Raw genomic sequence first — 27,585 nt, forward strand, 5'->3', positions numbered from 1 at the left:
GAGTAATTGTGAACAGGTGTGCATGAAATCAGTGCAAATGACAAGACAACCGTGAATGATTAGGAAGGTGCAGTGGCAGGGGAACAGCGACCTCGAGAGGCTGAGGGAAGCCCCACAGCCCAGATCATGACATAAACATTAAATAGTTTTGTCTACTACATTGTGCTTTTGCTAAGTAATATTAATACGTGTATTTGTTTAACTCTACATTAAAAACAAAACTTAAAACAGCTCTTATATCAGTTTAAAATTACAATTAAAAATGCAGACCTACTTTAATACATATGCTTTACGTTTAAAAGTTATTATCTTGATGGTCTGCATAATCACTAAAATGTAATTTCCGTGTGTACTGTTCAGAACTGGTCAGAAAGATGCAGGCTCTTGAACATATTTTGTTATTTTGTGCATCTCTTCCAAATAACCAACAACTCATGAAAATTATTATCTTGCTCTGTTTAATTTTGGGTCACTATTTCATAGACATCTGGCTTACTCCTTTGGTTACACAAATGATTGTACCTTTCTTTGGGGATTAAATGGTACAAACGTGGACCCTCTGGTAGTTGGAAACATATCTGTACCTTTTTTACCCCTGAATGGTACATATGAGTACTCTAAGGTGCAACTATGACCCATCGAGGGTACAACTTCACCATTTGTACCCTAAGTGTTCACAAATGGACCCCAACCGTACCCTTTTTTCTGACAGTGTATGTATTTTCTTGTGTGTATATTGTGAGTTTTTTTTTTTGTATGTATCTTCTTGTGTGAATGAAAAACGGATTTGTTATAAAATGGATTTTAAAAATCAAAATCTCTCTCTCTCTCTCTCTCTCTCTCTCTCTCTCTCTCTCTCTCTCTCTCTCTCTCTCTCTCTCTCTCTCTCTCTCATTTCCGGTGCGAGTGCGAGTGCGAGTGCAGGTGTGTGGAGCGGCGTGAGCGTGGGGTAGAGCTGTGTGAGTGAAGCGCTTTCTATCTTGCTTTACTTTTTCTATTCTTTTTTTGTGTGTGTTTTGTGGCGTTTATCCTTTGTATATTTAAGTTGAGGGCCGATTGCTGTCCGTTTTAGGAAGCATGTCGGCCCAGAGAGCGCAGGTGCTGAGTTCACTCACGAGGCGTCACGCAGTTAAAGTGGCGTCTGCGGTGAGTGTCGAGGCATGTTGTTTAGCAGTGGGAGAAGTAGTTGGACATTCTAGTGTTTTATCCGCGTCTAGAATGAACAACGCAATAGTGATCTTTCTAGACAGCATAGATAAGGCAAATGAGTTAGTAGAAAGAGGAATTGTTGTCGATGGGGAATTTATCTCGGTTCTTCCACTTTCTCTGCCGGCTAAAAAAGTCACCCTTTCCAATGTACCACCATTTGTTAGCGATGAGATCCTAACACAAGCTTTGACACGTCATGGAAAACTAGTATCCCCGATAAAGAAAATCCCAATCAGTAGCCAATCACCGTTGCTGAAACACATTGTTTCTTTCAGACGGTTCGTGTTTATGATTATTCCAGATGACGCTGATCTAGATTTAACACTAAACTTTCGAATTGACGATTTTAGCTATGTTATTTTCGTTTCTACAGGAAAGGTAAAGTGTCTTGGATGTAGACAAACAGGGCATTTAATTCGAAATTGCCCAAATAAAAATAATGTGGAAGGAGACAGAAGTAAGAATGAAACAGGTGAGAACAGAAAGGAGTCTGAGGTGGAAATCAAGGCAGTAGTCTCAGCTGTGATGAAGAAGGTGGTGGACAGCACTGTAGAAGCTGAGACACAATCAGGTTTTTCTCAGACTGAGAATGCTGGCATTAATTCTAATGTTCTACCTGAAAACACTGGTGCAAGAGTTTTGGTTTCTTCATTAGAAGGAGAAAGAATAAGAAGTGGAGAAGGGAGTCAAAATTGTGAAATAGATGTGGAAGCACAGTTAGAGCTGGAAAATGAGGAGTTATGTTTCAAGACTCCTCAAAAGAGGAAAATGAAGAGTAAGTTGTTAGAAGCTAAAGTAAGCAGGACAGGAGTTGATCAAAATGAAAACATGAGAGACACAGAGAATGACAGCGATTCATCAGAGAGTAGTGTGAGTTGGTCACAAGGAGAATTCACCACTCGCAGTTATGGCCTTGAGGACATAAAGTTGTTCCTCAGGTCGACAAAAAATAAAAGAGGTGTAAAAGTACAGGAATATTTTCCTGATTTGAGGCAATTTGTCGAACAAGCAAAACTTCTGATGGCCAGTGATTCTTTCACTAATAAAGAAATATATAGGTTAAAGAAAATAGTGAGAAATGCAAATAGCACCTTAATTAATGATGGTGAATAAGAGAAAATAATTCCTTTTTTTTCCCAGTATGTATGGTGAATCATGCTCTTTTTTTCTCTCTTTTTTCTTTTTTGTTGTTGTTATGAATAGAATACATATTGCATCTATGAATGTTAATGGTGCGAATAATTTTAGAAAAAGAGCACAGATCTTTGAAGCAATAGAGCAAAAGAATATAGACATTGCTTTTTTGCAAGAAACTCATAGTAGTATGGACAACATGATTGACTGGGTGAAAGAGTTTAAGGGTTTAGTGGTGCTAAGTCATTTTTCAAATGTGAGTGGTGGTGTTGCTCTTTTATTTAGTAACAATTTTAAGCCAGTAACATATGATGTATGTGAAATAGTGAAAGGAAAATTGTTAAAGGTCAGAGCTGTTTATGAAAACGTTGTGTTTATTTTTATTTGTGTTTATACTCCTACTGCACCATTAGAAAGGCTATTGTTCTTTGACGTTCTTTGTTCAGCTCTAAAAGATTGCAGTACTGAGGAAGTCTTATTTGTGGCTGGTGATTTTAACTGTACTGAACTGGATATAGATCGAAATCATGTTGAACCTCATATGGCTTCACGTAAAAGTTTAATTCACTTAATAGAAAAATATGATTTTTGTGATGTTTGGAGAGCTATGAATGGAAATGCAAGACAATATACATGGGCTCATACACAAGATAATTATGTATCGTTGGCGAGGTTAGATAGATTTTATGTGTTTAAACATCATTTGAATATGTTTGACAAGTGTTTTATCACACCTTTGTCCTTTTCTGATCACAGTATGGTAAGCTGCAAAGTTATTTTAAATTCAGTTAAAACTAAGAGTGCATATTGGCACTTCAATACAAGTCTTTTAAATGACAAACTATTTATTGAATCATTTAAATATTTTTGGATGGTTTTTAAGGATTGTAAATCTTCTTTTAAATCTATACAACAGTGGTGGGATTATGGCAAAGTACAGATAAAACAATTTACACAACAGTACACTCAAAATGTCACTAAAGAATTAAATCATTCTGTAGAATTTCTTGAAAAACAATTAATAGAATTACAAAAGCTGACTCAAACCTCAGGCGATAATAAATTCTTAGAAACTTATTTAAAGAAGAAGGCTGAACTTAAAGAGATTTTAGAACATAAAGTACAAGGAGCATTAGTTCGCTCTCATTTTTTAAACATTGATCAGATGGATGCACCTACCAAATATTTCTTTGGTCATGAGAAAAAAAATGGTCAAAAACGTTTGATTCATGCCTTACGTGCTGAGGATGGCACATTGCTTTTTAATCCCAGACAAATACGTGAGGTAGCGGTGCGTTTTTATCAGTTGCTGTTTGGAAGTGAACTTGAGCCGGAATATAGAGGAAGATCCTTTTTCCTAGATGATCTACCAAAAATCTCAGAAGAGTCTAATAAAGAGCTGGAATGTAGCCTAACTCTGGGAGAGCTTTATAAGGCACTCCAAGATATGGAGTGTGGAAAAGCCCCAGGTGTGGATGGGCTTCCAGTGGACTTCTTGAAAGCCCTGTGGCCGGAGATAGGAGGTGACCTGCTGGAGGTGTTCAACGACAGCTTGCTAAAGGGTGGGTTGCCGCTGAGCTGCCGAAGGGCGGTGATCACTCTCCTTCCAAAAAAGGGAGACCTAACTGAGATTAAGAACTGGAGGCCGGTATCACTTCTGTGCAGCGACTATAAGTTACTTTCTAAGACTCTAGCTAATAGGTTGACCAAGGTAATGGGACAGGTGATTCATCCAGATCAATCGTATTGTGTACCTAGTAGGTCTATTTTTGATAACATCTCTTTAATAAGAGATATTATACAGGTTTCTAAATTATTTAATATTGACTGTGGTTTGTTGTCATTAGACCAAGAAAAAGCTTTTGATCGAGTCGAACATGGTTATCTGTGGAATGTTTTAGATGCTTTCGGTTTTAATGGAAATTTTTTAAATATGGTCAAAATTCTGTATAGTGACATTGAGAGCATACTTAAAATTAATGGTGGCTTATGTGCTCCATTCAAGGTCAGTAGAGGTATAAGACAAGGCTGTTCATTATCAGGAATGTTGTATTCTCTAGCAATTGAACCACTTCTCCAAACAATTCGGAGGAAGTTGGATGGTTTTAGCTTACCACTGCATAATGTCAATGTTTGTTTATCTGCTTATGCTGATGATCTTATAATAATGGTTAACAAGCAAAAGGATATAAATGTTTTAAATAAATTAATAGAGGATTTTGGGAAGTGGTCTTCAGCGAAAGTGAATTGGAGAAAAAGTGAAGCCTTTTTAATAGGGGATTGGAAAGAGGGGAAACCAACTCTTCCTGAAGGGTTGTGTTGGAACAGGTGGGGTTTGAAATATCTTGGTGTTTTTTTAGGAGATGATAATGTTTTACAAAAAAATTGGGATGGAGTTCTTCAAAAAGTTAAAGGGCGGTTAGATAAATGGAAGTGGCTTTTACCAAATTTGTCTTATAGGGGAAGAACACTTATTGTAAACAATTTAGTTGCCTCACTTCTATGGCACAAACTGGCTTGTGTTGATCCCCCTGTGAAACTGGTCGCTGAGATTCAGGCAACTTTTGTTGATTTTTTTTGGGACAGACTTCATTGGGTTCCACAGAGTGTTTTATTCTTACCAAAAGAAGAAGGAGGACAAGGGTTGATACACCTACAGAGTAGGATTGCAGCATTTCGGTTGCAGTTTTTACAAAGACTCTTAGATGGACCGATAAATGCAAGTTGGAGGAAAATCAGTTGCATGTTGCTAAGGACTGTTGGGAACCTAGGAATGGACAAAACTTTCTTTTTAATGGACCCAAAGTGCTTGGATTCTACTAAACTGTCCCCTTTCTATCAGCGTCTTTTTAAGATCTGGAGCCTTTTTCAAATTCAAAAGACAGAGAATTTTCATTCTATTTATTGGTTGCTGCATGAACCTTTGATTTTGAAGGCAAGACTGGATATTTCTTCATCTACTTTTTTGCCAGGTCTCAGCAGGATACTACAAAATTCAGGAGTTTTGGTTTTAAGTCATTTATTGTCTTTAACTGGGCCTCTTTTTGAGAATGTAGAAGCTGTAACTGAGAAACTCGGTTTTAGATCTGTGCGATTGATTTCCCAGTTTTTAACCAGGTTAAAACAAGCACTTTCAGATGATGAGAAAAGTATGTTGGAAGACTTTGTTTTAGGGGTCAGTGTTCCTGATAGTGAAGACCTTTTTCCTTGTTTGGTAATTCAACCAAATTTTGAAGAGTGTTCAGGATTTTATTTTCAAAAAGAAAAGTTTTCATCTGTTGATTTTTTTTCTTGTACAGGGAAAGATTTATACAAAATGTGTGTGTTTGTTCTCAATAGGAAAACACTTGATAAAAGAGTTGATACCCCTTGGCGTTCTGTGTTGAAACTGGGAGATAATGTAAGACCTGAATGGAGAGTATTGTACAAGCCACCATTATCAAAAAGAACTGGAGATTTGCAGTGGAGAATCCTGCATGGGGCTATTGCAGTAAACTCATTTGTTTCAATTTTAGATTCTAAAAATGACTCAGGTTGTCCTTTTTGTTTTCAGAAAGAGACTGTATTTCATGCTTTTATACAATGTGTCCGACTTAAACCACTGTTTGCAATGATAAAAGGAATGTGTGATGGTTTTGCTGAATGTTTTTACCCTGAAATTTTTATTTTGGGTTTTAAATATACACAAAAGAAACGTATTAAATTTCAGCTATTGAATTTTATATTTGGGCAGGCAAAATTAGCAATCTATTTAACTAGGAAAAGTAAAATAGAGCAGAAAGACAGTGACAATGTTGTTGTTGTCTTTAGGGCCTTACTTAAAGCAAGAATTTCAATTGATTACAGGTTTTACAAAGCTATGAGTGACCTTTCTTCTTTTGTGTTGAAATGGTGTAGTAACGATGTTTTGTGTAAAATTGATGAAGAATTATTTTTTTGTTTTTAATGCCTGTGAACATAAATTTTGATGTTATTTGTAAATTAATGTAAGATGGATATTTGTAAATAAAGTTGTTTTTCAAATTCAATTCAATTCTCTCTCTCTCTCTCTCTCTCTCTCTCTCTCTCTCTCTCTCTCTCTCTCTCTCTCTCTCTCTCTCTCTCTCTCTCTCTGAGCTTTTGCGTGCATCAATTAAAGCAGCGCATTAATATAGAGCGGTGATTAAACTGACTTGGAACTACCTGTGCATGGTTTTACTGCACACCTGCCAGCCAATCAGAATCCAGTATCCAGACATTCCATGGAATAAGATATATTAATGCATAACTAAACTGTCTGTGTTTGTACAAATTGCTGCACGATCCAGAATTACACTGACTCCAATTGAAAGGCATTTGTTTGTGGTTAGTAAGATACATGCATAAAATGTATGCAGCACATGGATAATTGTGTGTGAATCTATTAATCAATTTGAGTGTAAAATCATCCCATAACTAGTCCTCCACATATTTGAACAGTGATTCAGCAAATGTGAATGTCAAACCAGACAGAAGACAGAAGACATTACTCACAGGGCTTTTCTGCAGCATCTCACAGCTGGAATGAGTCTCTTATAGTTTGAAGGAGACGTGAACCTCTTTGGGTTGAACTCATCCAGAACCTTCTCTGACATCAGCAGTACATAAGTCAGCAATGTGCACATTGAAGAGGAGAGATCTCTTCCTGAACCTTCATCTGAACTGATGTAACTCTGGATTTCCTCAAATAATGAATGATCTTTGAGCTCCAGTAAGCAGTAGAATAGGTTGACTAAAGCTTCATCTCTGATATCCTTGTTTTGTTGTTGTTGTTTAATGTATTCAGTTGTTTGTCTGATGCTCTCTGTGGTGTCTTGAGTGTGTTTGATCAGGCCTTTGAGCAGCTTTTGACTGGACTCCAGTGAAATTCCCATCAGAAACCGCAGGAACAGGTCCAGATGTCCTCTCTTACTCTGCATTGCTTTATCAACAGCCTTCTGCAGTAGATCCTGCAATGTGATTGTTGCTTTGTTCGTGGCACTCTTTGTTAAGTCATGAAAATTGACCATAGATCTTCTAAATGGTAACCAAGGCCTATAACTGGCTGTATTTTGTGAATCTTCAAAGAAAAACTGAAGCTCTGTCATGTTCTGGTTCAGGTAACAGATGAACACATGCACTGCAGCGAGAAACTCTTGAACACTCAGATGAACAAAGGTGAAAACATTTGTCTCATAAAGGCCATCTGCCTTCTTAAAGATCTCAGCGATCATTCCTGTGAACTCAGCGTCTTTACTCACATTAATACCACATTCATTCAGATCTTCCTCATAAAACACAATGTTTTCTTGCTTCAGCTGTTCAAATGCTAGCTTGGCTAATTTCAGAATCATTTCTTTATTTGATTCCAGGAGCTTGGTGTCTTGTTGTTCTTCTCGTTTATCATACTTCTGGTTCTTCATGTTCATCTGTTTCCGCAGGAAGTGGATGTACATTTCAGTGAGTGTTGTGCTGATGTTCTCTTCATTGGTCCGGATGAGAATATGCTGAAGTACTGTGGCAGTGATCCAGCAGAACACAGGAATGTGGCACATGATGTAGAGACTACGATTCGTCTGAATGTGTTTGATGATTCTGTCGGCCAGAGTCTGATCTGTGATTCTCTTTCTGAAGTACTCCTCCTTCTGTTGGTCAGTGAATCCTCGCACCTCAGTGAACAAACCTACACATCGAGGAGGAATCTGATTGGCTGCTGCTGGTCGTGATGTCACCCAGACAAGAGCTGATGGAAGCAGAGTCCCTTTGACCAGATTCGTGAACAGCACATCTACAGATGATCTTTCCTCAACATTATTCACTGACTTACTTTTAAAATCCAGACGCAGGCGACTCTCATCAAGTCCGTCAAATATAAACGCAAGTTTACAATCTGTACATAACTTTGAATTCTCCATGTTCTTCAAATCAGGATAGAATCTCATCAGAAACTCATGGAGATTGATCTTTTTGTCTTTAATCATGTTGATCTCTCTGAATGGAAGCAGAAACACACAGTCTATATCCTGACCGGTTTCATCTTCTGCCCAGTCCAGGATGAATTTGTGCACAGAAACAGTTTTCCCAATGCCAGCGACTCCCTTGGTCAGCGCTATCTTCTCCTCATTCTTTCTCCTCAGTTCATTAAATATATCTTCACATTTGATTGGTTTGTCCTGTGATTTCTGGGTCTTTAGAGCATCATCAATCTTCAGAATCTCATGTTCCTGATTGACATCTTTCATATCTCCCTCTGTGATGAACAGTTCTGTGTAAACAGCCTTCAGATCGGTGCCATGTTGTTTGTTGCCCTCAAAAATATATTATGCCTTCTTCTTCATGTTGGTTTTGTGAGTTTTCAAGAAGTTGACCAGCGGTATAACTAAAAACAAACAAAACAACATAAAAATAAATTTCACAAAAAATGTTTTAAACTATTTAAACTTATAGTTATTCTTCTTCTTATGAGACTAACATTTCTTACTGCTACTCCTCCTAGACCTTTAAATCTCCAAACTCCAAACTCAGGCCAGATCTTCAGACTGATCTGACTCCAGTTGCTGGATCTTTTCTAACTGATCGGATTTATGGTTTTCCTAAAAATTAATATTAAAACTGGGGAAAATCCGAAAGACTTACATTGAGGGAATGTCCAAATGATCACTATTCAAACTCACACTGACAAGACTCCCACAATCCCTTGAGACTCAATCAAACTTCTCTTCTATGTTATTTCTAATCTACGGTGACGCATTGCTGCCACACACTTATTTTTTTTTCCACTCAGCTATGTCGTTATAACGAGATCTTTTCTCGTAAAAACGAGATCTTTTCTCGTAAAAACGAGATCTTTTCTCGTTAAAACGACATCTTTTCTCGTAAAAACGACATATTTTCTCGTTAAAACGACATCTTTTCCTCGTAATAACGACAAAATATGTCATAAAAACGATCTGATGTTCCTGTTATAGATGATGTGATTATGTTATGTGAGGGCGTTTGTCCGCGCTGCCTTTGCCACAGTCCTGACATAAAGGAGGATGCGCGCTGCTGGAGTTAGAATACACTAGCTATATATAGAAATACACTCTTTACACTTCTAATTTTAATGTAAGGGTTTCAATTGTAGCGTGTTAATAAGGATTAATCTCCAATCTGCCCTCAGACCCAGAGGATTTAAGACGATCGATCAAAACTGTTATTTCTGAATAATCGACTCTGAGCTTGGAATATTATTTGGATGAAAGTTTGATTTTGAAATGAAATAGAAATGACAAACGGTTTGATTGTATTATGATAAATAATTTAGTTCTGTTAAAAAAATAGACAAAATCAATGTAAAAAAAAAAAAATCAGTTTTAGTATTTTTGTCCGTGGGTAAAAAGAGAGCTTATGCTTTAATAAATGAAGCTACTAGCGCAAGTTCTGGCAGGAAGACTCAATCGTTCGCGTCACTAATTACCTCCTCATCTTCCAATCATATCATTACTGTAGCTTTAAGGGGTAGCGCTTACCATGTCTGAGTTCGCAGATGCTGTTGCTCCAGCACACAGCCGTGAAACTGGATTCCAGCCGCAGTTGCAAGGAGCGGAGCGGAGCGGAGCTGTTAACTCTCTCAAACTGACAGGATTTATCACGGATACCATGGTTACTTCATTAAAAACGACTGTCGGCATAGTTTAACGTGAACCGTGCGGTTCTCCTCCTCTGCGGATGTGTTTGCGGTGCAGGAGTCGTAACAATGTACCGTCGTCTCGCGGCGGCGGTAGACAGAAGCAGCGGCTAGAGCCCAGTCTGGCGAATCTGTGAGCTCGAGCTGCTCAAGCGGCGGCATGAGACTCTGAGACTCAAACAGCTGTACACGCTATAGGTTCAAGTGGCTGCAGCTTATGCTGCCTTCATGCGCTATCGTAATTATAAATACCAAAGCTATCAAGACGGCCCGTGGCCCATGCGTTCTATCAGAAGATGGCCTGTGCATTTATTCATGCGTTCTACCAAAAGATGGCCTGTGTATTCAATCATGCGTTCTATCCAAAGATGGCCTGTGTATTTATTCATGCGTTCTACCAAAACACGGCCTGCGTATTCAATCATGCGTTCTACCCAAAGACGGCCTGTGTATTTATTCATGCGTTCTACCAAAAGATGGCCTGTGTATTCAATCATGCGTTCTACCCAAAGACGGCCTGTGTATTTATTCATGCGTTCTACCAAAAGAGGGCCTGTGTATTCAATCATGCGTTCTATCAAAAGAGGGCTGTGTATTCAATCATGCGTTCTATCAAAAGATGGCCTGTGGCCCATGTGTTTTATCAAAAGATGGCCTGTGGTCCAAGCGTTCTATCAAAAGATGGCCTGTGGCCCATGCGTTCTATCAAAAGATGGCCTGTGGCCCAAGCGTTCTATCAAAAGATGGCCTGTGGCCCATGCGTTCTATCAAAAGATGGCCTGTGGCCCATGTGTTCTATCAAAAGATGGCCTGTGGTCCAAGCGTTCTATCAAAAGATGGCCTGTGGTCCAAGCGTTCTATCAAAAGATGGCCTGTGGCCCATGTGTTCTATCAAAAGATGGCCTGTGGTCCAAGCATTCTATCAAAAGATGGCCTGTGGCCCATGTGTTCTATCAAAAGATGGCCTGTGGCCCAAGCGTTCTATCAAAAGATGGCCTGTGGTCCAAGCATTCTATCAAAAGATGGCCTGTGGCCCATGTGTTCTATCAAAAGATGGCCTGTGGTCCAAGCGTTCTATCAAAAGATGGCCTGTGGCCCATGCGTTCTATCAAAGACGGCCGGTGGGCCACGTGTTCTATCAAAGGATGGCCCTGTTCACGTCGCAATCAACGATACCAGGAGCATATGTTCATTTTCACAAAAAAAAAACAGCTAGTGGTTCATTAAGTTAACCACGAATGGCACTCATCTAAATCTAATTTGTTTCTTTTTCTTTCTCCATCTAAGCCAGGAACCCCAGGATTCACGACCGTAAGGTAATTTTAAAACCGTCCTTTGGGGGTGGGCCCCGTTCTGGTGGATCCTTAAGTCCACCTATCTTTGGGGGTTAGCGGCGCCCCCGCCTTCGTCTTCAGGCGGGACTCGCTGTTTCCGTACCCTCGGAATGCGAGTTACGAACGGGGCCTACGCCAAAGAACCGGATTGCTTGCTGAGCTTCTACATAAATGTAATCGGTATAGTATAAATTCTCCCGAGTCTTTCTGGTAGAAATGAAGCTACTAGCGCAAGTTCTGGCAGGAAGACTCAATCGTTCGCGTCACTAATTACCTCCTCATCTTCCAATCATATCATTACTGTAGCTTTAAGGGGTAGCGCTTACCATGTCTGAGTTCGCAGATGCTGTTGCTCCAGCACCTCCATCCTCCCCACCTCCACCAAGATGGAATCTCTCCTCCAACTCCTCTATTCTACCAAGCTGGGTCATCCCTCTATTACCACATCCATCAATCAGGCTATCCCCTTCTTCACGAAGACCTCAGATTGTCTTCCTCAATCCTCACCATCACCAGTTGGCCCCTTTCCTGACTCCGCGGGGGGGTTAGCGGCGCCCCCGCCTTCGTCTTCAGGCGGGACTCGCTGTTTCCGTACCCTCGGAATGCGAGTTACGAACGGGGCCTACGCCAAAGAACCGGATTGCTTGCTGAGCTTCTACATAAATGTAATCGGTATAGTATAAATTCTCCCGAGTCTTTCTGGTAGAACTAAATGTGGGCGGCAATGAAAAGCCACTTTTCAACTCAACATGTCATTAGCCTACTGTCTATCGCATCATGCAGAATAAATACAAATAAAAAAAACAAACAAATCTAGCTTAATTTCGTTTTTCTGTTTCTCAAACATAACGAAATAATAATAATAATAATAGTAATAATAACTAGATATGTACATTTCCTGAAGAAAATGTGAGTGGTGCTTGCAGTGGCAAAACTCGGCCCTCGGTTGCTAGGGTGATGTAATTGGTTACTAGGGTGTGGCTATGAAGATCATAGGTCACTACTTATAGGCCGAGTCAAAACCCACAAACCTCTATGACTTTCTGATCCAAAGATATGAACTCACAAATTTTATGGCAATTTTAAGTCTATAGGAGATTTAGCCCAAATTTCTCGCCCGCTTTACGAAATTCGTACGCCCGATCGGTTAAAAAAAAAATAGCACACCTCTCCTCAATAAGCCGGTCGATTTGAGACGTCATTCATGGGTCTACGACAAACGATGTGGGACGAGTTACGCGCCGAAGTTCATATGGTCCTGTGTGAACATTCTGCCAATGAAAGTCTATGGAATATTTTTGCCCGCTTTTTCGTGCGTTGTTTGAACATCGTAGCTCCAGTCGTTCCGAAAAGTCATAGCACACCTCTCCTCAATAAGCCGCAACATTTGACACCTCATTCATGGGTCTACGGCCAACGGTGCCTGACAAATTACGCACCAAAGTTTATATGGGCCTGTATGTGTGTGTGAGAAAGTGACAGTTGAGATTCAAATTCACAGACATTCTACCATTGTAAATCAATGGGATTTTTTGGCCCGCTTTTTCGTGCGCTGTGTGAACATCGTAAGTCCGATCGCTTAGAAAAGTCATAGCACACCTCTCCTCAATGAGCCGGTCGATTTGACACCTCATTCATGGATCTACGACAAACGCTGTGGGAGGAGTAGCGCGCCGAAGTTTTGTCAGCGCGAACAGTAATAGTAATACTAGATATGTACATTTCCTGAAGAAAATGTGAGTGGTGCTTGCAGTGGCAAAACTCGGCCCTCGGTTGCTAGGGTGATGTAATTGGTTGCTAGGGTGTGGCTATGAAGGTCACTACTTATATGCCAAGTCAAAAGAGCCCACCCACAAGCCTCTATGACTTTTTGATCCAAAGATATGATATCAAAAATTGTATGGCAATGTTAGTCTTTCGGAGATTTTGCCCAAATTTATCACCCGCTTTACAATAATCGTACGCCCGATCGCTTCAAAAATTCATAGCAAACCTTTCCTCAATAAGCCGGTCGATTTGTGACGTCATTCATGGGTCTATGACAAAAAGTGACGGACGAGTTACACGTCGAAATACCTTTTGGCCTGCATGAACATTCTGCCAATGAAAGTCTATGGGATATTTTTGGAGACTTTTCCATGCGCTGTTTGAACATCGTAGCTCCAATCGCACCGAAAAGTCATAGCACACGTCTCCTCAATAAGCCGCAATATTTGACACCTCATTCATGGGTCTACGGCAAACGGTGCCGGACAAATTACACACCGAACTTCCTATGGGCCTGTGTGTGTGTGTGAGAAAGTGACAGTTGAGATTCAAATTCACAGACATTCTGCCATTGTAAATCAATGGGATTTTTTTTGCTCGCTTTTTCGTGCGCTGTGTGAACACAGTAAGTCCGATCGCTTAGAAAAGTCATAGCACACCTCTCCTCAATGAGCCGGTCGATTTGACACCTCATTCATGTGTCTAAGCCAAATGGTTCGGGACGAGTTACGCGCCGAAGTTTTGTCAGGGTGAACAGTAATAGTAATACTAGATATGTACATTTCCTGAAGAAAATGTGAGTGGTGCTTGCAGTGGCAAAACTCGGCCCTCGGTTGCTAGGGTGTTGATATGCAGTTGCTATGGCACCCATGATGGTTGCTAGGGCCGTTGCTATGGTACCCGGGGTGGTTGCTAGGGTGTTGCTATGCGGTTGTTAGGGTACACGGGGTGGTTGCTAGGGTGCTGCTATGCGGTTGCTAGGGTACACGGGGTGGTTGCTAGGGTATTGCTCTGCGGTTGCTAGGGTACACGGGGTGGTTGCTAGGGCCGTTGCTAGGGTACACGGGGTGGTTGCTAGGGCCGTTGCTAGGGTACCCAGGGTGGTTGCTAAGGTGTTGCTATGCGGTTGCTAGGGTACTCGGAGTGGTTATTAGGGCCGTTGCTAGGGTACCCTGGGTGGTTGCTAGGGTGTTGCTATGCGGTTGCTAGGGTACCCAGGGTGGTTGCTAAGGTGTTGCTATGCGGTTGCTAGGGTCACCAGGGTGGTTGCTAGGGTGTTGCTATGCGGTTGCTAGGGTACCTGGGGTGGTTGCTATGGCCGTTGCTAGGGTACCCAGGGTGGTTGCTAAGGTGTTGCTATGCGGTTGCTAGGGTACTCGGGGTGGTTGCTAGGGTGTTGCTATGCGGTTGCTAGGGTATCCAGGGTGGTTGCTAGGGCCGTTGCTAGGGTACCCGGGGTGGTTGCTAGGGTGTTGCTATGCGGTTGCTAGGGTACCCGGGGTGGTTGCTAGGGCGGTTGCTAGGGTACTCGGGGTGGTTGCTAGGGTGTTGCTATGCGGTTGCTAGGGTACTCAGGTGGCTACTAGGGCCGTTGCTATGCAGTTGCTATGGTACTTGGGTGGTTGCTAGGGCCGTTGCTAAGGTACCCGGGGTAGTTGCTAGGGCATTGGTAGGCAGTTGCTATATGTCAAAGATCATTACTATGGAGTGTTATAGAGGTCTTTGATTGATTAGCCCTTAGCTAATTGCTATTAGCATGCAGCCATTGAGTGCTAGCATGTGTAGCATGTTGAGAGTTTGCTAGCATGTGTCAAAAGTAGCAACTCCCATGTCTATGCGACATTCTAATACAAAGATATAGGTCTTGCTAATTGGTTGCTAGGGTACCCTGTTTGGTTGCTAGGGGGGAGTGGCCAATGAAAACACTGTAAAGTGTAGTTGCCAGTATGAGCGATATAAACCAACCCCCATGTCTCTGTGACATTCAGGTCAGAAGATATGCCTGTGTGGCTTTAGGTTGCTAGGGTACTCTGTTTGGTTGCTAGGGAGTGGCCAATAACGACAATGTAAAGTGTAGTTGCCAGTATGAGTGATTTAAACCAACCCCCATGTCTCTGTGACATTCAGGTGTGAAGATATGCCTGTGTGGCTTTGGGTTGCTAGGGTACTCTGTTTGGTTGCTAGGGAGTGGCCAATGACGACACTGTAAAGTGTAGTTGCCAGTATGAGTGATATAAACCAACCCCCATGTCTCTGTGACATTCAGGTCTGAAGATATGCCTGTGTGGCTTTGGGTTGCTAGGGTACTCTGTTTGGTTGCTAGGGAGTGGCCAATGACGACAATGTAAAGTGTAGTTGCCAGTATGAGTGATTTAAACCAACCCCCATGTCTCTGTGACATTCAGGTGTGAAGATATGCCTGTGTGGCTTTGGGTTGCTAGGGTACTCTGTTTGGTTGCTAGGGAGTGGCCAATGACGACACTGTAAAGTGTAGTTGCCAGTATGAGTGATATAAACCAACCCCCATGTCTCTGTGACATTCAGGTCTGAAGATATGCCTGTGTGGCTTTGGGTTGCTAGGGTACTCTGTTTGGTTGCTAGGGAGTGTCAATGTTGATTGGTGATTGGGCGTTTGCTGCCCCGACTCAAAGGAGTCCACCCCCATGTCTCTATGACACTCTGATCCAGAGATATGCATCTGGGCCCTTATAATGGAAGTCTATGGGATCAGTTGCTAGGGTGCCCTAAATGGTTGCTAGGGCGTGGCTTGACACCTTCATGATGATCCGGAGAGTCTGATTGGCCATCTGAGTAAAATGAGCCCGCCTCCATGTCTCTAGGCCAATGTGATGCTGAGTTATACCCAATACAAAATCCCTATGTAAATTACCATGGGTTTTCATGGGACGTCCCTTACCATTATAAGTCAATGGGGCAAATTTGGAGAGCTCTTGCACCCCAGGGGTACAACTTTTACCCCATTGCGAGGAGTCTTCTAGCACAGCTTGATAGCCTCTCCAGATGTGGCGAATCACGTGTTTCTACGAAATTCTTGCTTGGTGCTACGTCCCTTCAAAATTCGTCCCAATGCGTTGTCTATGGGATTTTGGGGCCGAATAAAAATTGGCTGTGACATCATCGTACCCCTGTTCGCTTATAAAAGTCGGGGATCTACATTCCCGTATTGGCCACACAATTTGACACCCATTTCGAGGGTCTACGACAAAAATTGCGGGACGAGGGGCGCGCCAAAATTTTAATAAAAGAGGGGCATTTGCGCCCCAGGGGTACAACTTACACCCCATTGCGAGATGTGTTCTCGCACAGCTTGACAGCCTCTCCAGTTGTGGTGAATCACGTGTTTCTACGAAATTCTGGGTCTGCGCTACGTCCCGTTAAAGTTGGCCGTAATGCATTGTTGTTGTAAATTTTGGGCCGCTTTTGCCCCCCGTGTGATGTCATCGTACCCCCGATCGCTTATAAAAGTCATAGCACACCGAATCTATATAGGACGCACGATTTGACGCCCGTTTCGAGGGTCTACGACAAAAACTGCGGGACTAGTTACGCGCCGAAAAACGTACGGAAGAAGTAAGAATAATAATAATAATAACTAGATATGTACATTTCCTGAAGAAAATGTGAGTGGTGCTTGCGGTGGCAAAACTCGGCCCTCGGTTGCTAGGGTGATGTAATTGGTTCCTAGGGTGTGGCTATGAAGATCATAGTTCACTACTTATAGGCCGAGTCCAAACCCACAAACCTCTATGACTTTCTGATCCACAGATATGATCTCACAAATTGTATGGCAATGTTAGTCTATTGGAGATTTTGCCCAAATTTCTCACCTGCTTTACGATAATCGTACGCCCGATCGCTTCAAAAATTCATAGCACACCTCTCCTCAATAAGCCGGTCGATTTCAGACCTCATTCATGGGTCTATGACAAACGGTGTGGGACGAGTTACACGTCGAAGTACCTTTGGGCCTGAATGAACATTCTGCCAATGAAAGTCTATGGGATATTTTTGCCCACTTTTTCGTGCGCTGTTTGAACATCGTAGCTCCAATCGCTCCGAAAAGTCATAGCACACTTCTCCTCAATAAGCCGCAACATTTGACACCTCATTCATGGGTCTACGGCAAACGGTGCCGGACAAATTACGCACCGAAGTTCCAATGGGCCTGTGTGTGTGTGTGTGAGAAAGTGACAGTTGAGATTCAAATTCACAGACATTCTGCCATTGTAAATCAATGGGATTTTTTAGCCCGCTTTTTCCTCCGCTGTGTGAACATCGTAAGTCCGATCGCTTAGAAAAGTCATAGCACACCTCTCCTCAATGAGCCGGTCAATTTGACACCTCATTGGTGGATCTACGACAAACGGTGTGGGAGGAGTAGCGCGCCGAAGTTTTGTCAGGGTGAACAGTAATAGTAATACTGATTGTAAATCAATGGGATTTTTTTGCCCGCTTTTTCGTGCACTGTTTGAACATTGTAAGTCCGATCGCTTAGAAAAGTCATAGCACACCTCTCCTCAATAAGCCGGTCGATTTGAGACATCATTCATGGGTCTATGACAAACGGTGTGGGACGAGTTACACGTCGAAGTACCTTTGGGCCTGAATGAACATTCTGCCAATGAAAGTCTATGGGATATTTTTGCCCACTTTTTCGTGTGCTGTTTGAACATCGTAGCTCCAATCGCTCCGAAAAGTCATAGCACACTTCTTCTCAATAAGCCGCAACATTTGACACCTCATTCATGGGTCTACGGCAAACGGTGCCTGACAAATTACGCACCGAAGTTCCTATGGGCCTGTGTGTGTGTGTGTGTGTGTGTGTGTGTGTGTGTGTGTGTGTGTGTGTGTGTGTGTGTGTGTGTGTGTGTGTGTGTGAGAAAGTGACAGTTGAGATTCAAATTCACAGACATTCTGCCATTGTAAATCAATGGGATTTTTTAGCCCGCTCTTTCCTCCGCTGTGTGAACACCGTAGGTTTGATCGCTTAGAAAAGTCATAGCACACCTCTCCTCAATGAGCCGGTCGATTTGACACCTCATTCATGGATCTACGACAAACGGTGTGGGAGGAGTAGCGCGCCGAAACTTTGTCAGGGCGAACAGTAATAGTAATACTAGATATGTACATTTCCTGAAGAAAATGTGAGTGGTGCTTGCAGTGGCAAAACTCGGCCCTCGGTTGCTAGGGTATTGATATGCAGTTGCTATGGCACCCATGATGGTTGCTAGAGCCGTTGCTATGGCACCTGAGCTGGTTGCTAAGGTGTTGCTATGCGGTTGCTAGGGTACACAGGGTGGTTGCTTGGGCCGTTGCTAAGGCGTTGCTATGCGGTTGCTAGGGTGTTGCTATGCAGTTGCTAGGGTACCCAGGGTGGTTGCTAGGGCCGTTGCTAGGGTACCCAGGGTGGTTGCTAAGGTGTTGCTATGTGGTTGCTAGGGTACCCGGGGTGGTTGCTAGGGTGTTGTTATGCGGTTGCTAGGGTATCCAGGGCGGTTGCTAGGGCCGTTGCTAGGGTACCCGGGGTGGTTGCTAGGGCCGTTTCTATGGTACCCGGGGTGGTTGCTAGGGTGTTGCTATGCGGTTTCTAGGGTACCCGGGGTGGTTGCTAGGGCCGTTGCTAGGGTACCAAGGGTGGTTGCTAAGGTGTTGCTATGCGGTTGCTATGATGCCAGTATGAGTGATATAAACCAACCCCCATGTCTCTGTGACATTCAGGTCAGAAGATATGCCTGTGTGGCTTTAGGTTGCTAGGGTACTCTGTTTGGTTGCTAGGGAGTGGCCAATAACGACAATGTAAAGTGTAGTTGCCAGTATGAGTGATTTAAACCAACCCCCATGTCTCTGTGACATTCAGGTGTGAAGATATGCCTGTGTGGCTTTGGGTTGCTAGGGTACTCTGTTTGGTTGCTAGGGAGTGGCCAATAACGACAATGTAAAGTGTAGTTGCCAGTATGAGTGATTTAAACCAACCCCCATGTCTCTGTGACATTCAGGTGTGAAGATATGCCTGTGTGGCTTTGGGTTGCTAGGGTACTCTGTTTGGTTGCTAGGGAGTGGCCAATGACGACACTGTAAAGTGTAGTTGCCAGTATGAGTGATATAAACCAACCCCCATGTCTCTGTGACATTCAGGTCTGAAGATATGCCTGTGTGGCTTTGGGTTGCTAGGGTACTCTGTTTGGTTGCTAGGGAGTGGCCAATGACGACACTGTAAAGTGTAGTTGCCAGTATGAGTGATATAAACCAACCCCCATGTCTCTGTGACATTCAGGTGTGAAGATATGCCTGTGTGGCTTTGGGTTGCTAGGGTACTCTGTTTGGTTGCTAGGGAGTGTCAATGTTGATTGGTGATTGGGCGTTTGCTGCCCCGACTCAAAGGAGTCCGCCCCCATGTCTCTATGACACTCTGATCCAGAGATATGCATCTGGGCCCTTATAATGGAAGTCTATGGGATCAGTTGCTAGGGTGCCCTAAATGGTTGCTAGGGCGTGGCTTGACACCTTCATGATGATCCGGAGAGTCTGATTGGCCATCTGAGTAAAATGAGCCCGCCTCCATGTCTCTAGGCCAATGTGATTCTGAGTTATACCCAATACAAAATCCCTATGTAAATTACCATGGGTTTTCATGGGACGTCCCTTACCATAGAAAGTCAATGGGGCAAATTTGGAGAGCTCTTGCACCCCAGGGGTACAACTTTTACCCCATTGCGAGAAGTCTTCTCGCACAGCTTGATAGCCTCTCCAGATGTGGCGAATCACGTGTTTCTACGAAATTCTTGCTTGGCGCTACGTCCCGTCAAAATTCGTCCCAATGCGTTGTCTATGGGATTTTGGGGCCGAATAAAAATTGGCTGTGACATCATCGTACCCCTGATCGCTTATATAAGTCGGGGATCTACATTCCCGTATTGGCCGCACAATTTGACGCCCATTTCGAGGGTCTACGTCAAAAATTGCGGGACGAGGGGCGCGCCAAAATTTGAAAAAAAGAGGGGCATTTGCGCCCCAGGGGTACAACTTACACCCCATTGCGAGATGTGTTTTCGCACAGCTTGACAGCCTCTCCAGTTGTGGTGAATCACGTGTTTCTACGAAATTCTGGGTCTGCGCTACGTCCCGTTAAAGTTGGCCGTAATGCATTGTTGTTGTAAATTTAGGGCCGCTTTTGCCCCCCGTGTGATGTCATCGTACCCCCGATCGCTTATAAAAGTCATAGCACACCGAATCTATATAGGACGCACGATTTGACGCCCGTTTCGAGGGTCTATGACAAAAACTGCGGGACTAGTTACGCGCCGAAAAACGTACGGAAGAAGTAAGAATAATAATAATAATAATAATAATAATAATAATAAGCACGCACAACAGTAATAGTGATGCTTTGCCTATGGCAAGCACCACTAATAATAACTAGATATGTACATTTCCTGAAGAAAATGTGAGTGGTGCTTGCAGTGGCAAAACTCGGCCCTCGGTTGCTAGGGTGTTGCTATGCAGTTGCTAGGGTACCCGGGGTGGTTGCTAGGGCCGTTGCTAGGGTACCCAGGGTGGTTTCTAAGGTGTTGCTATGTGGTTGCTAGGGTACCCGGAGTGGTTGCTAGGGTGTTGCTATGCGGTTGCTAGAGTATCCGGGGTGGTTGCTAGAGCCGTTGCTAGGGTACCCGGGGTGGTTGCTAGGGTGTTGCTATGTGGTTGCTATGGTACCAGGGGTGGTTGCTAGGGCCGTTGCTATGGTACCCGTGGTGGTTGCTAGGGTGTTGCTATGCGGTTGCTAGGGTACTTGGGTGGTTGCTAGGGCCGTTGCTAAGGTAACTGGGCTAGTTGCTATGGCGTTGGTATGCAGTTGCTACTTGTCAAAGATCATTACTATGGAGTGTTATAGAGGTATTTGCATGATTAGCCCTTAGCTAATTGCTATTAGCATGAAGCTATTGAGTGCTAGCACGTTTAGCATGTTGAGAGTTTGCTAGCATGAGTCAAAAGTAGCAACTCCCATGTCTATGCGACATTCTGATACAAAAATATAGGTCTTGCTAATTGGTTGCTAGGGTACTATGATTGGTTGCTAGGGAGTGGCCAATGACGACACTGTAAAGTGTAGTTGCCAGTATGAGTGATTTAAACCAACCCCCATGTCTCTGTGACATTCAGGTCAGAAGATATGCCTGTGTGGCTTTAGGTTGCTAGGGTACTCTGTTTGGTTGCTAGGGAGTGGCCAATAACGACAATGTAAAGTGTAGTTGCCAGTATGAGTGATTTAAACCAACCCCCATGTCTCTGTGACATTCAGGTGTGAAGATATGCCTGTGTGGCTTTGGGTTGCTAGGGTACTCTGTTTGGTTGCTAGGGAGTGGCCAATGACGACACTGTAAAGTGTAGTTGCCAGTATGAGTGATATAAACCAACCCCCATGTCTCTGTGACATTCAGGTCTGAAGATATGCCTGTGTGGCTTTGGGTTGCTAGGGTACTCTGTTTGGTTGCTAGGGAGTGTCAATGTTGATTGGTGATTGGGCGTTTGCTGCCCCGACTCAAAGGAGTCCGCCCCCATGTCTCTATGACATTCTGATCCAGAGATATGCATCTGGGCCCTTATAATGGAAGTCTATGGGATCAGTTGCTAGGGTGCCCTAAATGGTCGCTAGGGCGTGGCTTGACACCTTCATGATGATCCGGAGAGTCTGATTGGCCATCTGAGTAAAATGAGCCCGCCTCCATGTCTCTAGGCCAATGTGATGCTGAGTTATGCCCAATGCAAAACCCCTATGTAAATTACAATGGGTTTTCATGGGACGTCCCTTACCATAGAAAGTCAATGGGGCAAATTTGGAGAGCTCTTGCACCCCAGGGGTACAACTTTTACCCCATTGCGAGGAGTCTTCTCGCACAGCTTGATAGCCTCTCCAGATGTGGCGAATCACGTGTTTCTACGAAATTCTTGCTTGAAGCTACGTCCCGTCAAAATTCGTCCCATTGCGTCGTCTATGGGATTTTGGGGCCAAATTATTACCCCAGGTGACATCATCGTACCCCTGATCGCTTATAAAAGTCGGGGATTTATATTCCCATATTGGCCGCACAATTTGACGCCCATTTCGAGGGTCTACGACAAAAATTGTGGGACGAGGGACACGCCAAAATTTGAACGAAAGAGGGGCATTTGCACCCCAGGGGTACAACTTACACCCCATTGCGAGATATGTTCTCGCACAGCTTGACAGTCTCTCCAAATGTGGTGAATCACGTGTTTCTACGAAATTCTTGGTCTGCGCTACGTCCCGTCAAAGTTGGCCGTAATGCATTGTCGTTGTAAATTTAGGGGTGGTTTTTTGCCCCGTGTGACATCATCGTACCCCCGATCCCTTATAAAAGTCATAGCACACCGAATTTATATAGGACGCACGATTTGACGACGTTTCGAGGGTCTACGACAAAAACTGCGGGACTAGTTACGCGCCGAAAAACGTACGGAAGAAGTAAGAATAATAATAATAATAATAAGCACGCACAACAATAATAGTGATGCTTTGCCTATGGCAAGCACCACTAATAATAATAATAAGCACGCACAACAGTAATAGTGATGCTTTGCCTATGGCAAGCACCACTAATAATAATAAGCTTTTATTATTATTATTATTAGGCCTATTATTATATTTTTCTTATTATGAATTCTATTTATTTATTTCTGCTCGTATTTCGATTTGCTGTTAAATCAATCAAAAAGTCAATTTTTCAGAATTAATAGTTTTGATTATCTTAAATAAGATTTTGTAATAATAAAAAAAATATAATAATAAGCATAATAACAATTTAAGTAGCCTATTATTATTATTATTTCATTTTTTTTTTGAGAAATGGAAAAACGAAAAGCTTGATTCTTCGTATTTTTGTTCGTGGGTAAAACACATGAGCTTATTGCTTGAATATTAGGATTTAACATGCCTGTGCGGCCTTGATACTTAGTATGATTATATACAAATTACACATTATTTATTATGTATTATTAAATATTATCTTTAGCTGAATCAAGCCACGAATCCGGTTTTTCATCTGGATTATAGGCTACTGTGGAAATATGCTGCGCAGTCACGGGAAAGGCTGTACATTACCTCTTGTTGGATTTATACGAATTAAGTAAACACAATTTTGTTTCCGATTCTTTGATTGAAGTAGACCTTGCAAGCTGCATAGAGAGACATAGGCTAAATTGCGAGAGCGCACCCTGTATTTTTACAAAGGCAATTTGTAATGTTTTGTTGTTATCGTGGAAGTTCATAAAATAAAGCAGACATTTATATTTCTTTCCTCTGTAATCACAAAGTAAGGGATCGCGCTGGCGCCGACCCGAGAAGTGCAGTGTTGCGCTTTATAAATGAGACTTGCAAAGAAACGTTGTGACTAATTTGCAGAGCGGTACATCAGACGAACATTTATTCTGCATGATGGTTCAGACCGTAAAGACAGGCTGAGTTGAAAAGTGGCTTTTCCGAGCCGCTCACGCACAAATATTAAAGCATAAGCACTCTTTTAATGAAATAAAATCTGGCTTTATTTATTTATTTTAATTTTTTAAACAGAACGAAATCATCATCATCATAACACGATCAAACCGTGTGTCATTTTTCTTTTATTTATTTCTGATACTATTTAAATTTTCTGTAAAATCAAACTTTTATCCTAATAATAATCCAAGCACAGAGTCAGAAATAACAGTTTTGATCTGATCATCTTAAATCCTCTGGGTCTGAGGGCAAATTAGTATGGAGATTAATCCTAATGAACATGCTGCTACAATGGAAACAATTACATTAAAGTTATTTAAACAGTGTATTTCTATATAACTCCAGCAGCGTGCATCCTCCTTTAGGTCAGGACTGTGGTGAAGGCAGCGCGGACAAACGCTTAGCTCCCTTACATGTCTATAACAGGAACATCAGATCGTATGACATAATATGTCGTTATTACGAGGAAAATATGTCGTTTTAACGAGAAAAATATGTCGTTTTAACGAGAAAAGATCTCGTTTTAACGAGAAAAGATGTCGTTTTAACGAGAAAAGATCTCGTTTTTATGAGAAAAGATGTCGTTTTAACCAGAAAAGATGTCGTTTTTACGAGAAAAGATCTCGTTTTTAGGAGAAAAGATGTCGTTTTAACGAGAAAAGATGTCGTTTTTACGAGAAAAGATCTCGTTATAACGACATAGCTGAGTGGAAAAAAAATAAGTGTGTGGCAGCAATGCGTCACCGTACTAATCCAATCAAACTCATCTACTTTAATCTTTAAGGCAAGTCATGTTACAAGTGTCCACTTCCTGTGAAGTGATGTTCCCATGTTTCCTTATTCCCTATGCCCTTCACAGTGCCCTTCCAACTGAACATGTTCGCTCCCTTCGGTTTGGAATCTCACTTAAGATAGCAGAATACCTTGTCAAGTCCACTTCGCAGTCCACTTACGGTCGAATGGAACGCACCTGTCTTGGGTATTCTATAGTCTTTGTCTATATTTCTATCTTTCTATTTATGCTAACAATATGCTAATCATGCTAGTAACAAGTTAATCATGTGAACAACGTGCTAGTCATGCTAGAAACATGCTAGTAACTTGCTAATAACATGATATAAACATTCTAACCATGCTAGCAACATTCTAGCAACTTACTAATAACTTGCTAGTCAAGTTAGCAACATGCTATCAACTCGGTAGTTATGCTAGCAACATGCTTATAACTTCCTTATAATGCTAGTGACATGATAGTTATGCTAGCAACTTGCTTTTTAACTTTTAAGACGTTTTATACTTATAAAGTTCTTAAAATTCCTAAACATTTTTTAACTTTAACTTTTTTTTTACTTTCTAAACTTTTCAAACAACACATTTTCATACTATTGTAAACTGAGTATCACTGGGGAAAGTTTTATTTTGTATAGTTGTATATAATCTGCCACAAATGTGACTGGTTCTGTATTTTTTTAGTATCATTTCAGTTAGTAAAACAAGTATAGCTGTAAAAAAAAAAAAAAAAGTATATATATTTTTTACCGCTGGAAGTTAAAACGCACCCTCTAAACCTCACTCCCATCTGGGTCACGGCACCAATATAACCCCTACACCCAGTTCCTTCTTGCACCTGCTCTGAGTGAATTTCAAACATGGGTCTCTGACACGAGACAAGGAGGCTAGTGCTCCTCTTGAGATCAGGGCCTCTACCACTGGCCTCTTATACAACTATTTATGTCAGATATCACACTGCTAAACAGTCAATCACATTAGAGATACTGTGAATAAAAAGATACCTTGCTTGTATCTGTTCTCCAGCTGTTTAGCCAGATCATTCCGGTTCATCTTCGTCAGGATGCCCATCATGATCTTCACAGCTTCTTCTCGTCCAAAACATGCCACCATCTTCTCCACTGTTTGTAACCCATCTGCATTCTCCATTTCAGACTTTGATATACGCTCATGATCTCTCTGTAAGTGCCACTGAAACTCCTTCAGATCAGCATTTACCAGGTCCATCAGTGTTTTCTCAAGCAGATCTTTAACAGATGCCATCGTCCTTAACTGATTCACAGCTGCAGGAAAACAAGAAGATCAAGAAGTAATTTCACTCTTCACATGAGGATATAAGTGCTCAAATGTTATTTGCATGATGAAGCTATAAGCAGAGACAAATTAATTATAATAAGATATTGCAGATGCAGATGTTTTTTGTTTCCCCACTGAACTACATCTTAGATGGAATTTCTGAAACTCTTTTCAATTCTGCATTTTCATAGGATCTTGAAAGGGGGAAGGTATCTTCAGAATTTACACTTGTTAAACCAGAACCATTTCAGAAAACTAATAAAAAACTGTTTTCAACTGTCTACAACAGAAGTGAGAGCAAAACCACGTGGAGAATCACTGGCTAAATTTTTAAATTTGGATATACAAAAAGGCAAAAAGGTGTTTATCTGTAATCTGAACTGTATATGAAAGCATATACCTTTAGAGAAGTTTAATTGCTAACCTGAAAAGTACCCATACTCTTTGAATATTTTCAGAACAAACACATGATAGTTGGGTCAGTTTAATACAATAATAAATCTTCTGCATAAAGCAAGAGTTTATATTCAACATCTATACCTCTAATTGACTGTGATGACCTTAGTACTGATGATAATGGTTCTATGAGTACAAGATGAGTATCATGTGCGAGTGCAATAAACTTGGGCTGGAGACTTGGGTGGTTCCCTGCAACCATCCTGGAGTAAAAGTCAATGTTGCACTTGAAAATATGACTGTAAAGCGTGATCCAGTCCCTTAACACACTTTGGCCACTTTGAGGCGAGCTGGCTGCGCAGCTCAGCTGGAATATGACAAGACCAGACTGCTTTGAACTCAGAGCTGGTTACTGCAGTGAGTGTAGAAGTGAAAGCTACAGCTTCCAAAACATGTTCCAGACTATGTTTAGTTAGTGGTAAACGAGTTAACAGTCTGCAGTCACGTTCTCATGTCCTGGCTTGTATTGAATATCATAGGTAAACACCATCAGCCTAACTGACCATCTTCCTATATGAATACCTGCTCTGCCTTGACCCGTAGATGACAGAAGGGTGGTCAGTGGGCTGTGATCTGTCCGCAGGGTGAAGTGTCGCCCCCACAAGTAAGTCCTCATCTCTCTGTGCCCCAAACGCATGCTAGTGCCTCTTTTTCTACTGTGGAGTACTTCTGTTGTGCTGCTGACTGCCACTGTAACAGGATGCGCATGCTGGTCTGTAGGGCTGCACGATTAATCGCACTATGTTTTGAGGCGTGCTTAGTCAATGAAGCCGGTACTTTGATTAGTAGTAAATCTCCATCACATTCGTTCAGATGGAGCGGCAATTAATGCACAGAGCCATAAATCACTGATAAGCCAAGCCAAATCACGCTCAAAATCTATTTGCTGAGCGACAATCACGGCTTTCTTAAGGTCGAGAGGCACTTCCAGCAGCAGTCGTTCTCTGATGAATTAGTTTTTTCTACCAGCTGATCGCGTATCATCTCGTTCTCCATCGAGAGAATTCGCAGGTGGCAGACAGTTCACGTAGAGCAGCGACATACTGGTCCGTGGTCTCGCCCGCGCGTTGGCTCCGTTTGCGATAACGTTCAGCAACCACATTAACTTTAGGGACTAAGAAATCCTGCATGCACTCAAAGCAGAACGTATTGTCTCCCTGATCACTCACATTTAGGGTGCAGAACTGTCTTGACCCTCGGCTCCAAGGCAGTGTATCAGAAGAGCTTTCTAGCATTAGGTAGCTCCTCGCCCAGGGCCAGCGAGAAATAGTCAAAAGTTTTGATTCACGCTTTGAATTAAATCTTATTTGTGTAGTCTACACAATAAAAACAAAACTTTTTTTTTTTAAATGACGGAAACATGCGCTTTCTCAAGAGCATGTTCTGCATATAAGATGTGACTT

General features: G+C 42.2%; 2 protein-coding genes across 2 annotated transcripts in view; both read right to left on the reverse strand.

The window, feature by feature from the left end:
• The window catches only part of LOC141325753 (protein NLRC3-like), a 156,529-nt gene extending 147,947 nt beyond the window's left edge, over positions 1-8,582 (reverse strand). The window contains exons 1-2 of the mRNA XM_073834493.1: positions 7,435-8,582; positions 6,856-7,374 (exon numbers count right to left, since the gene is read on the reverse strand). Of these exons, the coding sequence (XP_073690594.1) occupies positions 6,856-7,374; positions 7,435-8,582 (1,667 nt within the window). The remainder of the gene's footprint in view (positions 1-6,855; positions 7,375-7,434) is intronic.
• Positions 1-27,585, reverse strand: part of gfra4a (GDNF family receptor alpha 4a) — a 404,626-nt gene that overhangs the window by 325,635 nt on the left and 51,406 nt on the right. The window lies entirely within an intron of this gene.

Source organism: Garra rufa, chromosome 2, assembly GCF_049309525.1.
Source record: "Garra rufa chromosome 2, GarRuf1.0, whole genome shotgun sequence".
Classification (NCBI taxonomy): Eukaryota; Metazoa; Chordata; class Actinopteri; order Cypriniformes; family Cyprinidae; genus Garra; species Garra rufa.